The sequence below is a fragment of the Myotis brandtii genome, unplaced genomic scaffold, assembly GCF_000412655.1.
Source record: "Myotis brandtii unplaced genomic scaffold, ASM41265v1 scaffold635, whole genome shotgun sequence".
Classification (NCBI taxonomy): Eukaryota; Metazoa; Chordata; class Mammalia; order Chiroptera; family Vespertilionidae; genus Myotis; species Myotis brandtii.
The window spans coordinates 367,986-381,124 of record NW_005370432.1 but is presented as its reverse complement, the minus strand read 5'-3'; the positions used below and the strand labels follow the sequence as shown (position 1 = coordinate 381,124).

The following is a 13,139-nucleotide window of genomic DNA, read 5'->3' as shown; positions in this document are numbered from 1 at the left end:
TATATATGTCTGCTTTGCTTTAGGGCAATTTGTGTTAATAAAGAGTGAGGGGTCCAGAGATTCAGAGAACTTGGCTACTATAGCTAAATCTCCTCTGGCACCCCCATGTATTCCAAATTTATATTTCCAGTCTCTTTATTAATTTTCACACCACCCTTCTCCAGATTCCTGAACCCTTCTAGATGCTGAGAAACACCCCAGCATACACTACCACTACTCTATCCCAAAACAACCTCTTCTCTTGCTTAGAGCACTGCAGTAACCTCCTAACTGGTTTCTCCACTAACAACGTTGGCTTCTTCCAAGTCATTCTCCATAATAAAATCAGCTCATATTATATCCTGCGTAATATCCATCAAAAGTTTCCCTTAGACTACAACCCAAATACCTTACCATAGCTATAGGTCCCATGCCTTCCTTTCAGATATTATTTGCTGCCATTCCCTTATATCTCACCAGTATTTTATTCCTTGATTACACCATTCTTTTCCAAGTTAAGGACTGCGTATGTCTGTGTTTCTATTCCTGGAATGTTCTTTCCCAATATTCACATTGCCTCACCTTTGCTTTCTTTAGATCTTAATGACAATTTCAGAGGACCTCCTTGACTACTTGACCTAAAGTAGCTGCCCATTTTGTTCTTTGTTTTAGTGCTTATTACAACTTATGATTATTTTATTTATGTACTAGAGGCCCGCTGCACAAAATTTGGTCACAGATAGGGTCCCTAGGCCTGGCTAGCATCAGGGCCAATCTGTGGGGCGACTGGTGGGGCGATCAGGGGACCCCGCCGGCACCTACCTTGGCCGGCCTGGCGCTGCCTGCTCACCAGCTTTGCGCTCTGCTGCCACCACTGGTTACCTCCCTCTGCGGGGCAACCGGCGGGGCAATCGGGGGGCCCCTGTTGGCAGCTGCCTTTGCTGGCCTGGGGCCTGCAGGCTGGGGGCAGCTTCTGTGTTGAGCGTCTGCCCCCTGGCGGTAAGTGCACATCATAGTGACCGGTCATTCCGCTGGTTGTTCCACCATTCGGTTGATTTGCATATTAGGCTTTTATTATATAGGATATTTTCCTTCCCTTTGGTCTACCGACATGAGACAGTAGTATTCATAATGACAGAAACTGAGTCTGCCTTGTTCACTATAGCAAAACCAGTGTTTAGCACAGTGCCCAACACATAATAGAAGCACAATAAATGTTTATGGGATGAATGAATAAATACTTGTTTGCACATATACATAAGCAGACATATATAAATGACAGATACACATAAACACAGATGCATATATTAATTTGCAATATATGCATGTTTATGCACATAGGTATACACACACCCAAATCTACAAGTACATGGGTATATGCAGATAGAAAACAAATGTAATAGTTACGTAGAGAATATGGGAAGAAAATGCCACAATATTCACAGTCATTATCTCTGTATGGGGAATTTGTTTTTTGTTTTGTTTTTCTTTTTTTTAATTTTGTTTTATTGCTTAAAATATTACAACAAGTGGTATATATGTCTCTTTTTCCTTTTTGTTTTTCTTATAATTTGTTCTAGCTTCTCTGCAATAAGAATACATTTGTTATAATAAAAAGTTGTTAAAATTCAACATAGCTGTCAAATCAAAGTACATCTTATTTTATAACAAATTAAGGAGATTTAAGTAAAGAAAAAAGTTAAAGAAAATAGAAGTAAAAGTGTTAGAATGGAAAGTCATTGAGTACACAGGAAATGAGTTCCTAGCACAGTGCCTGGGATATGATGGGTATTTTAAAAGGCTTTATGAAAGCGTGAGAGGAAGAAAGGAAGGAGGACGAGGTAAAAAGAAGGGAGACAGAGCCCAGCAGATGTAGGATCCATCGATGATGTTTCTCTCTCATCTACCAGTATCTCTCTATCCTTCTCCCTTCCTCTCTCTCTAAAAAAATCAATAAAAGTGTGTGTGTGTGTGTGTGTGTGTGTGTGTGTGTGTGTTTAAAGGGAGACAGAGAAAGCCAGGGAACAAAAGAACAAGAAAGGAATAAAAGAAAGAATAAGCATAGCTAGAGAGAAAACATGGGTGAGGAAAGATTTGTTTTTAAACAGGGATTATCTTTCACATTCTTCAAGGTTTGAATTTTATAATCAAAGTTCTCCGTATTTACCAAGCATTTGGTAAATATTTTTAGAGCATTAACCAACAGATAGAACTTACCGGCTCCACAATATTGAACTTCTTGGACTCCTGAACTTCCTGGATTTGATAAACATAATCAAGGGAGGACTCAAAAAAAATGTGCCTCTCCTTGTCCACCTGCAGGTCTGCCTGTGTAAGAAGGGTAGCAAATGTTACAAATCGGCATAGTCATTCATGCAAGTCAGTGCTTATGGGATCAACAGAATGCTAGAGCTAGAGGAGACTTTAGCCACCAAGTAGTGATCTTATTTCTTTGTTTTACAATTAAGGAACATGAAGCCAAGAGATGAAAGGTGATTGACACAAGACTTCTGTTTCTGGTCCTATAAGTAAGAAGCCTGTAAGTTGTCATGTCCATTGTCATTCATGAAAAAAGCTGAACAAGGTAAAAAATCAACAACTCCTCTTAGATCCAACAGAGAATTGAAATCAGAGAGAACAATATCTCAAAAACTGTATAGACATTTGAATATGGAGAATCAAAGCTGGTCCTGCAGCCTATATCCGATATTTAAGAACTCTTTAGTAGGTCCAAGAAGGTGGCATTTGTGAACAGTGAGCTTGCACTCTCCCAAAAACACATTCAATGTATCCCTATATTTACAGAAATTCTTCCTGAAAGACAACTGAGAGCCTTTTCAATAGATTCTGCACAACAAACGAGAGAGAGAGAGAGAGAAAAGCGGGGGAGTGGGGGGGAGATAGAGAAGGCTGAGGAACTGCAAGAGCTCTCCAGGAGCTGAGGGAACAGCCCAGGACCAGAGGAACTGGTGCACATCATTGTTTACAGCTCCCAGGCATGTGGATGGCAGATGGAAGCTCCATCCAGGTTCTATGGCCAACCTGCAGGTGCTGCAGCACATCCTCAGCCACCACTCCTGGAGTTAGATCAAACAGAAGAAGGAGGGCATGATAGCTTGCATCAAAGGAGCTTCTTCACTCAAGAGACTGATCCAGCAGATGTGGCAGGGTTATGTTTCGAGGTTATGCTTCACCCATTGGGTTGCACATACATGTGGCGCTCCTCTGCCTGGAGAGAATATAGAGGTAGCAAAAGACTGTGGTCCCTGGCTATAGGGATATCCTATCCAGAGGAAGTGCAGAGATAGTGGGGTGCTGCTACTCCTAGAAAGAGTATGGAGCTGGTAAATGGGCTGTGGTGCCAGCACACAGGACTGCCCCATCAGAGAAAGTGCAGAGATAGGGGGGCACTGCTACATCCAAATGTGGGGCTACTCTGCCCAAAGAAAACACAGATCTAGTAAAACCTTGCAGATCAATGCAGAGTGAGTTGGGTGCTACCGTACATTTGGGTAGGGTTGCCGAGCCAAGAGAAGGTAAAGAACAAAGTAAGGCTATTTGCACACACAAGGCTGCACCACCAAAAGAAAGGGTGGAGCTAATAAGTGGTTGAAATACAAGAAAGCAATCATGCAGAATAGCCCAGCACAGATAATTAAAACAGGACATGCTGAGCACACACAAAGCAGTCCCTTCTATCATGCAGCCCTCCCCATATTAGAAAGGCAAGAAAGCACACACACACACCAGGCTAGCCAAATCAGAACCCACTCCTTCAAGCTATGTGAAACAATAGGTATTGCAGGCATCCACCCCAACTACAACCAGCAAGCTAAAAGTATTCAACACACAAACTAACAGGGACCACTATTTCAAGAATGGGAACAGTAACTATTCCAACCAACTCAAAGGCACAAACACAGATAGTCAAACAAAATGGGGAGACAGAAGAATATACTCCAAATGAAGAAACAAGAAAAAACTCCAGAGGAAAATCCTAATGAAACACAGTTAAGTAATTTGCCAGATAAAGAATTCAAAGCAACAGTCACAACCATATTTAATGAACTTGAGCATATAATAGAAGAACTCAGAGAGCACTTGAATAGAGATAGAAAATGTAATAAAGAACCAATCTGAGATGAAGTATCCAATAACCAAAGTGAAGAATACATTATAAAAAATCAACAGCAGCTTTATTAATACAGAACAGATTAGTGAACTGAAGGCAAAATAGTGGAAATTATCCAATCAGAAACAAATCGGCATAGTCATTCATGCAAGTCAGTGCTTATGGGATCAACAGAATGCTAGAGCTACAGGAGATTTTAGCCACCCAGTTTTTTAAAAAACTGAGGATGGTATAAGAAATCTCTGAGATACATAACATTAACATTATAGGGATTCCAGAAAGAGGGGAAAGAAAGGGACAGAAAAAATATTCGAAGAAATAATGGCTGAAAACTTTCCTAATCTAGGGAAGGAAACAGATATTAAAGTCCAAGAAGCATAGAGAGTCCCAAACAAGATGGACCCAGGGGGGGGGGGGGGGGGGGGGGGGGGAAACAAAGAAGAAAAGAAAAAAAAAGATGAACACAAAGAGACCCACACCAAGATATATTAAAATGAAAACAAAAAAGCTAAGACAGAAAGACAGAAAGAATGAAACAAGTTACATACAAAAGAAATCCTATAAGACTAAGCTGATTTCTCAGAAGCAATTTTACAGGCCAGAAGAAAGTGGGAGAAAATATTTAAGTGCTAAAATAAAAAAAAATCTACAATATAGAATACTATATCCAGCAAGGTTATCATTCAGAGTGGAAAGAGAGATAAAGAGTTTACCAGATTACCAAAGACTAAAACAGTTCAGCCCTGGCTGATGTGGCTAAGTTGGTAGAAACATCATCCCATTTACCAAAACATTCCAGGTTCCATTCCCAGTCAGGGCATATTTCTAGGTTGCAGGTTCAATCCCCGGCAGGGCACATATTGAAGGCAACCAATCAATGTTCTCTATCATATTTCACTCTCTATCTATCTCTATCTCAATCCCTCCCTCCCTCTCTGTCTTCCCCTTTCTCTCTTCCTCTCTCCCTAAAATCAATAAGCATATCCTCAGGTGAGGATTTTTTTAAATTTTTTTATTGATTAATTTATTACATATGTGTCCTTATCCCCACGTTACCCCCTATTCCCTCCCACTCATGCCCTCACCCCACTGTTGTCCGTGTCCATTGGTTAGGCCTATATGCTTGCATATAAGTCCTTTGGTTGATCTCTCACCCTTACCCTCACCCTCCCCTACCTTCCCTTTGAGGCCCGATGGTTTGATTGATGCCTCTCCATCTCTGGATCTGTCCTTGTTCATCAGTTTATGTTGTTCATTATATTCCACAAATGAGTGAGATCATGTGGTATTTATCCTTCTCTGACTGGCTTATTTCACTTAGCATAATGCTCTCCAGTTCCATCCATGCCATGGCAAATGGTAAGAGTTCCTTTTTCTTCTTCCTCTTCTTAAAGAATACCTTTCAGCATTTCATATAATGCTGGTTTGGTGGTGATGAACTCCTTTAGCTTTTTCTTATCTGTGAAGCTCTTTATCTGACCTTCAATTCTGAATGATAGCTTTAGCTATGGTGAATTGTGCTGCTATGAACATAGGGGTGCATATATCCTTTCTGATTGGTGTTTCTAGTTTCTTGGGATATATTCCTAGAAGTGGGATCACTGGGTCAAATGGAAGTTCCATTTTTAGTTTTCTGAGGAAACTCCATACTGTTCTCCACAGTGGCTGCACTAGTTTGCATTCCCTCCAGCAATGCAGGAGGGTTCCTTTTTATCCATATCCCCAGCACTTGTCATTTGTTGATTTGTTGATGATAGCCATTCTAACAAGTGTGATATGGTACTTCATTGTTGTTTGGATTTGCATCTCTCGGATGATTAGTGACTTTGAGCGTGTTTTCATATGTATGTCCTCTTTCAAAAAGTGTCTAATTAGGTCCCTTGCCCATTTTTTGATTGGGTTGTTTATCTTCCTTTTGTTAAGTTGTATGAGTTCCCTATAAATTTTGGAGGTTAACCCTTATCAGAGATAACAATGACAAGTTATGTTATTGTTCTCCCATGCAGTAGGCTTTCCCTCTGTTTTGTTGATGGTTTCTTTTGCTGTGCAGAAGCTTTTTATTTTGATGTAGTCCCATCTGTTTATTTTCTTCTTAGGTTCCATTGTACCGGGAGCTGTATCAGTAAAGATATTGCTACATCATATGTCTGCTATTTTGCTGCCGATGGATTCCTCTAACATTTTTATGGTTTCCCGTCTGATGTTTAAGTCCTTTATCCATTTTGAGTTTATTTTTGTGTATGGTGTAAGTTGGTGGTCTAGTTTCATTTTTTTACATGAATCTGTCCAATTTTCCCAGCACCATTTATTGAAGAGACTCTCTTGACTCCATTGTATGCTCTTGCCTCCTTTTCAAATATTAATTGAGCATAATGGCTTGGATTGATTTCTGTTCTGTTCCATTGGTGAAACCTAGATAATTTTACTAACCTTTGTCACCCCAATACATTTAATTTAAATAAATGAATAATAGGGGAAACTATATGCAGGGTAGTAGGGATATATGGGAATTCTGTGTACTTATCATTCAAGTTTTAAACTTAAATCTGCTCTAAAAATAAAGTTTTTTAATATTAAAAAATGTAACTAAGGATCCCCAGCTTTTTTCTGTTTGAACAAGTACAAAGATTGCATCCTTGCTCATTAGGAAAGTCATCAGGGATGTGTACATACAGCATCACACTGCTAGGACACTCCAGAAACTTCCATTGCAACCATCTCCAAAAGAATAAACTTTGAACAGTGTCCAGAGTTACCAACCCACAGGTTATCTAATTCTGTAGGACAATTCACAGGACTCAACATATAGTTATACACATGGCTAATATTTATTTTAATGAAAGCATACAAACAAAACCATCAAAGGAAAAAATACACGGGGTAAAGTTCAGAGTAAACTAGGTGCAAATTTCCAAGTGTTCTCTCTTAGTGTAGTCATACAGGTCAAACTCCATCAAGAGATTATGACAACACATGTGCAATGTTGTCTACCAAGGAAGCTCACTAAAGACTGAGTGTCCTGTCCAGCCGGTATGGTTCAGTGGTTGTGCATTGACCTATGAACTCATAGGTCATGGTTCGATTCCCAGTAGGGGCACATGCCTGGATTGCAGGCTCAATCCCCAGTAGGGGGCGTGCAGGAGGCAGCCAATCAATGATTCTCTCTCATCATTGATGTTTCTATCTCTCTCTCCCTCTCCCTTCCTTTCTGAAATCAATAAAAATATATATTTTTAAAAAGACTGAGTGTCCTAGGTTTTTCTTGGGGGATGCAAAAAGGTACCCTCTGCCAAACATGTACCAAATCCCAGACTCCCAGAAGAAAATAAGGTGTTCAACATAAACCACATTGTTGGTACAGGCAGTCTAGACACACTGAATCACTTACATTTAGGGAAACTTTTATATCGGTGTAGGGAACTGTTTACCATCCAAGTTCCCAGATACCAGCCAAGAGCAATTCTTGTAAGTAGACCTTTTGCAGCATAGTAGTAGTCTCTGGTCTGTTATGTTAGCTCTTTTCTGCATTGGAATTTTGGCACAGAATAGATGAAAACGGAATAAAATAAAAGTGTGTGAAAGAAAATGGCAGAAGACCCCAGACTAGTACTTCATTCCAGTTTATGACAAAGAAATAGTTCTTTACTTTCTCAATACTAACTCCATCTAACACTGAGGCTCTTGACTCATGTCAGAGCCAACAGCAAGAGCACCGCACAGCTCTGCTCATCTGACTGGCTCTGAGTGGCTGGGAGTCCATGTATTCTTCTGCATCCTCCCATTCGACTATGCCAGGGCAGGTCCTTCTCAATCCCTGCCCACTGTACTAACTGTTGGGAACTTAGTCCACGCTCCTCCTTTATCTTCTGCTCACTAGACACAGGTGTTCTCGGCAGTGGGGCAGACAGAAAAGCCATGAGAAGTTGTGGGTGTATAAGAATGAGTCTTTATTGCAGAAGCCAGTGGCTACATAGCCATCAGACAAGAACAGTCCTCACGGTGAAGTCCATATAGGCAGCCAGCCAGACACTGGCTGGTAAATACATATCTTTCCCATAAAGCAGCATTAGTCTCTGTACCCACAGCTATTATCTGAACAGCCACACACTGCCTCTTAGACTCACAGTCTCACATCATAGCGGTATCTGAGTTCTCCAGCTCAGCGGCTTCTCCTGTCTCTCCTGCCCAGCTGCTCTCTCTAGCAGACTTCTTCACACTCTTCATCCTAGATGCTCTCTCTCCGTACTCCAGCAGACTTCTTCACACTCCAGCCAACTAGCTGGTCAGTAACTTACTTTTACACTAATTAGACAAAGAAGGCTTCATGCCAACAGTGACATCAATCATAGTGGCTACTGAAGGGCAGTATACCGTGTGTCCTTGGACCCACTCATGGTATCTTGGCCTGATTAGGATTCCCAGAATCAGAGTCCTTGGATGTTTCAATTAGGCTCATGCCCAGAGTGGCCTTTGGCCATTCTGGTGTATTGATAATAAGGCCTCTGTGCTCCCACAAGCCTAGACTATCCAGGGAGCTGGCATGGTTCCCACAACTCATCACCTTGAAACGCCTCACATGATGTGATGTATACTCACTAAATCAGGTGTCTGGGATGACCTTCAACTTTGCCACAATGTGTGTGAGCTTGGAGAGGATGATTTCTAAGAACTTTCACAGCAGTTATCTATTACCTTAATCAATTGGGTATCTATAAATATCTCTATATGGTACTGAACCTTTTATCCCATAGGCCCATTTTTCCACTTAAAAAAGTCTTAATCAATTAAGTCCTTCTTTCCCTTCCCCACTGTTATTCTTCTGACTCAGACCCTCTCCCCTAGCTCATTGCAATGTTTCCTAAATTGGTTTTCCTGTTTCCAGTCTCTCCCTGATCTAATTCACTGTATAGCCCCAGCCAGGTTAAGATTCCTAAAATAAAATTCCACTCATATTGCTTGCACAATCAAAGGCCTTCAATGATCCTTCCAGGTCCAATACAAACTTCTGAGCCTATAACTCCACAATATAGCCTCAACTTGCCTAATCTTAGCTTGTCTTTCATCGCCTTCCCGTAGTAATGCAAATTCTGGTCAAAATGTTTTCCATTCTTTGTTCCATTGCCCTCCACTAGAAGGGTCCATTTCTCCATTTCTATCCATCAAATATTTTACCTATTATTGAATGACCACCTTAAATTGGAAAGCAACATTCTTCCACAAAAGCCATTCTCCACATTCAAAGTTTTTTATTCTCTAAATACTTTCCCACCCCTACAAGGACACCACATACACATACATATTATAGTATGGAACAATTCTACCTGTACAAGAGTCATGTGTATTCTTATCCAAATGGTATGCTGCAGAAGGGCATTATTTTCTTTGTAGTCCTGCTGCACCCAGCATGGAACTTGTCATGCTGTAGGCACTCACCAAATAGTGACTTCTTTGAACTGAAATCAATGCAAGTCCCATATAAGCTATAGTCCCAGTGCAGAACCAAAAAATAACTAATGTTGGAATACCTCAGAGGGAAAAAATACATCTGTTGCTGACCCACCAAATACAACACTGCTTTAACTCTATCCTCGTGTGGAATATGGAATCAGAAACTTAGAACTGAAAGGGATTCTGGAGATCGGTGAGTACCACTCCTCCTTTGACAGATAGGGGAACGCAGACCAAGAAAGAAATATGTTATTCAAAATCATACAGTGAATCAGTGGAGGAGCTGGGTTGAGAACTCAGGACAGCTGGGTCCCAGGCCATGGTTTTAACTGCAAGAAATACTATCATACATGATTTTCGGTTGAGGCAGGGTACGAGGAAAGCATTGCAATAGGAAGCTACCACAAGGTATAGCTGGCAATGGAAGGGGGAACATGTTTTTTAACATACCTCTTGTAACTGAGATTCTTTCTTTTTGGAAGACAGATGTAAGTGTCGATCCAACAAAGAATAAAACCTTTCACCATCCTTTTCAAATTTCTTTTTCCGCTCCTAGACATGGAAGAGAAGGCACAGATTAAGATGTCTATAGTTTTAATTCCATTTACTCAGAACTGAGAACGCAGGGCACAGTGCCAGGTTTCATGTGGTCAATCTCTCTATTTCCTGGGAAGAAAAAAAAAATAGCTAGAGAGTATTTGCTTTTGCATTGGTCTTGGTAGTTTTGACTTCCACAAATATAGCCCTCAATGGCTCCAACTAGACAAAGAGCAGTTCCTACCAGTACAGCTAAAGGATATGGGAGCTGCTGCTCAGAGAATGACATTTGAAAATGGGCCTGAATGCTGGGTACTTTTATTCTCCCCAATTTTTTTCATAGTCATTAACTACTCATTCGATTTTTTTAAAAGGAGGAAGAAGGAACACAGTAGTGAACCAAATATATGCCTTTAGAAGGTTAATCTACAATGTATTCAGACAACATAATAATAAGTAAAACATTTTCAAGGCAATAGGTTCTTTGGTATTGTTTAAGCATTTCACTGCTGCATATTAAAAGATGATGTTATAGATGATTAAAATATCCTGAAAGGTTTAGCTGGAAAGCAAGAGTTGGAAAATTTTATGGGGGAATGGAGGACTCAATTGTCACTCTCCTCAAGTATGAAATTCCATTAAGCTCTCAGCCTCTCAGCACAACAGCCTCCAAAGGAACACTAGCCATGCTTGTTTGTCATTGACTAATGCTGACACCCTGAAATCCTGTCAGCAATGTGCTGGAAAATTCAAGTAAAAGGCTTATGTTGTCTCACAGAAAATCCAAATTCATTGAGCACCTGCAGTGTGCCAGGTACTGGAAGAGGCACAGCAGAGGATACAGATAAAAAGAAAAAAAATACCTCAACCCATGGTTTATTTCTAGAGGCCATCTGTTGCTAGGCAGGAAGCCAGGACAGAACTGAGTGACCTGACTTGTAAGGAATGTGCTTTTACCAGAGGGAAAGAAATAGAGAGGAAGCTAACATTAAGTGAAGCCTACATCAGTCCAGGCAGTGTGCTAGGTATTTAAATTCCATGATCTCATTTAGTATTCACAACGCTGAGAAGTAGATATTGTAAAGGAAATTAAGGTTTAAAAAAGGTGAACTTGTCCAAGGTCACATAACATGCAGATCTATCCAATTCATTCAACATAGTCAAATAAAACCCTAATGATTATTAGAGAAATTACACTTAGGTGGCTTATAAGTAATCAGGAAGCCTTGTGAGTAAACCTCAAGTAGGTCTATAGCCGGAGCCCCAACTCAGATACCAAAACACAGGACAGAGATTTTCACACAAAAGATAGGGCAAACTGTCCTTCCAGCTGCTGAATCTACTTAAAGTAGCAATTGTTTGAAGAAAACATAGCAGCCAGAAAAGTAGCAAAGACTTTTGTGGGTGACTTTCTATTCCACTTCCATTTTTAAAATAAAAACTATGAGATATTAAAAAAAACTATGATATATAATTCACCTATAAAATTCAACCCTTGTTTAAGGAGACCATTCAGGACGTTTTAGTGTATTTAGAAAGTTGTGCCACCATCACTGCTATCTAATTTCAAAATATTTCCATCACCTCAAAAAGAAAGCCCATACCTATTAGCAGCCATTCCCCACATTCTCCCACTCCCTGTCTCAAGAAACCACAACTGACTTTCTGTCTCTATGGATTTATCTACTACAGACATTTCAGATAACTGGAATCATACAATATGTGAATGTCTTCTTACACTTGGCATAATAGTTTCAAGGTTTACCCATTTATCAGTACTTCATTCCTTTTTATGGCTAAGTAATATTTGATTGTATAGATACACCACATTTTCTTTTTTTTCCCTATGATGTTTTTTCTTTATTGATTAAGGTATTACATGTGTCCTTATTGCCTCATTGCCCCCCACCCCCCAACTCATGCCCTCACCTTCCTTTCTTTTCTTTTTAAAATATTTTATTAACGTTTTAGAGAGATAGGGAGAGGAAGGGAGAGAGAGATATGGATGTGAGAGCGAAACTTAAATTGGCTGCCTCCTGCACACCCCATACCAGGGATGGAGTCTGTAACCTTAGCACATGCCCTAACCGAACAGAGAAGGATGCCCAACCAACTGAGCAACATTGGCCAAGGTATGCACCACATTTTCTTTAATATCAATTAAGCATAAATATATATGTTTATTTATGGACTCTCAGTTCTATTCTATTGATCTATATGTCTATTTTTATGTTGACACCACAGTCTTCATTTCTATAGTTTTGTAGTAAGCTTTAAAATTAAAAATTGTGAGTCTTTTTCAAGATTTCTTTTTCTATTCTGGTGCTTTCTTCATGGATTTTAGGGTCACCCTATCAATTTGAACAAAATGATCAAAAGGGATTTTGCTAGATATTGCACTGAACCTATAAATCAATTTGTGAGTACTACCATCTTTACTATATTATGTCTTCCAATTCATGAATATGGAATGTCTTCCTACTTATCTATTTATTTAGGTTTTTCTTAATTTCTTCCAATAAAATTGTGTAAAATCTTGTACTTCTTTTGTTAGATTTATGCCTAAGTACTTTAATATTTTCATACTACTGTAAATAAGATTATTTTCTTAATTTAATTTTCAAATTGTTCATTAAGTGTGTATAGAAATAGTTTCAGGTGTGCAACATAGTGGTTAGACCATCAAATACTTTACAAAGTGTTGTGCCCAATATTTCCAGTACCCACCTGGCATCAAAACTGTAACTGAGGAGTAAAATTTATGGTAAAAAAAATATATATAAATATATTTTATTTTTGTATAATGATCTTGTATCCTGCAATATTGTATCCTAACTCCTTTATTAGTTCTAATAGTATGTGAGTATGTGGTGTGTGTGTGTGTGTGTGTGTGTGTGTGTGTGTGTACTCCTTAATATTTTCTATACACAAAATCAAGTCATATGCAAATATAGTTTTACTTCTGCCTTTCCAATGTTGGCTAATTACCTAGGATAGAACCTCCAGCATAATGTTGAATGGAAGAGAAAAGAGTACCTATCCT

At 39.5% G+C, this 13,139-nt stretch overlaps 1 protein-coding gene across 2 annotated transcripts in view; it reads right to left on the bottom strand.

The window, feature by feature from the left end:
* OPHN1 (oligophrenin 1) overlaps positions 1-13,139 on the bottom strand; it is a 479,266-nt gene that overhangs the window by 250,911 nt on the left and 215,216 nt on the right. For both annotated transcript variants that reach the window (XM_005880381.2, XM_005880380.2), the window contains exons 6-7: positions 10,010-10,111; positions 2,197-2,307 (exon numbers count right to left, since the gene is read on the bottom strand). In XM_005880381.2, coding sequence (XP_005880443.1) covers positions 2,197-2,307; positions 10,010-10,111 — 213 coding nt within the window. The remainder of the gene's footprint in view (positions 1-2,196; positions 2,308-10,009; positions 10,112-13,139) is intronic.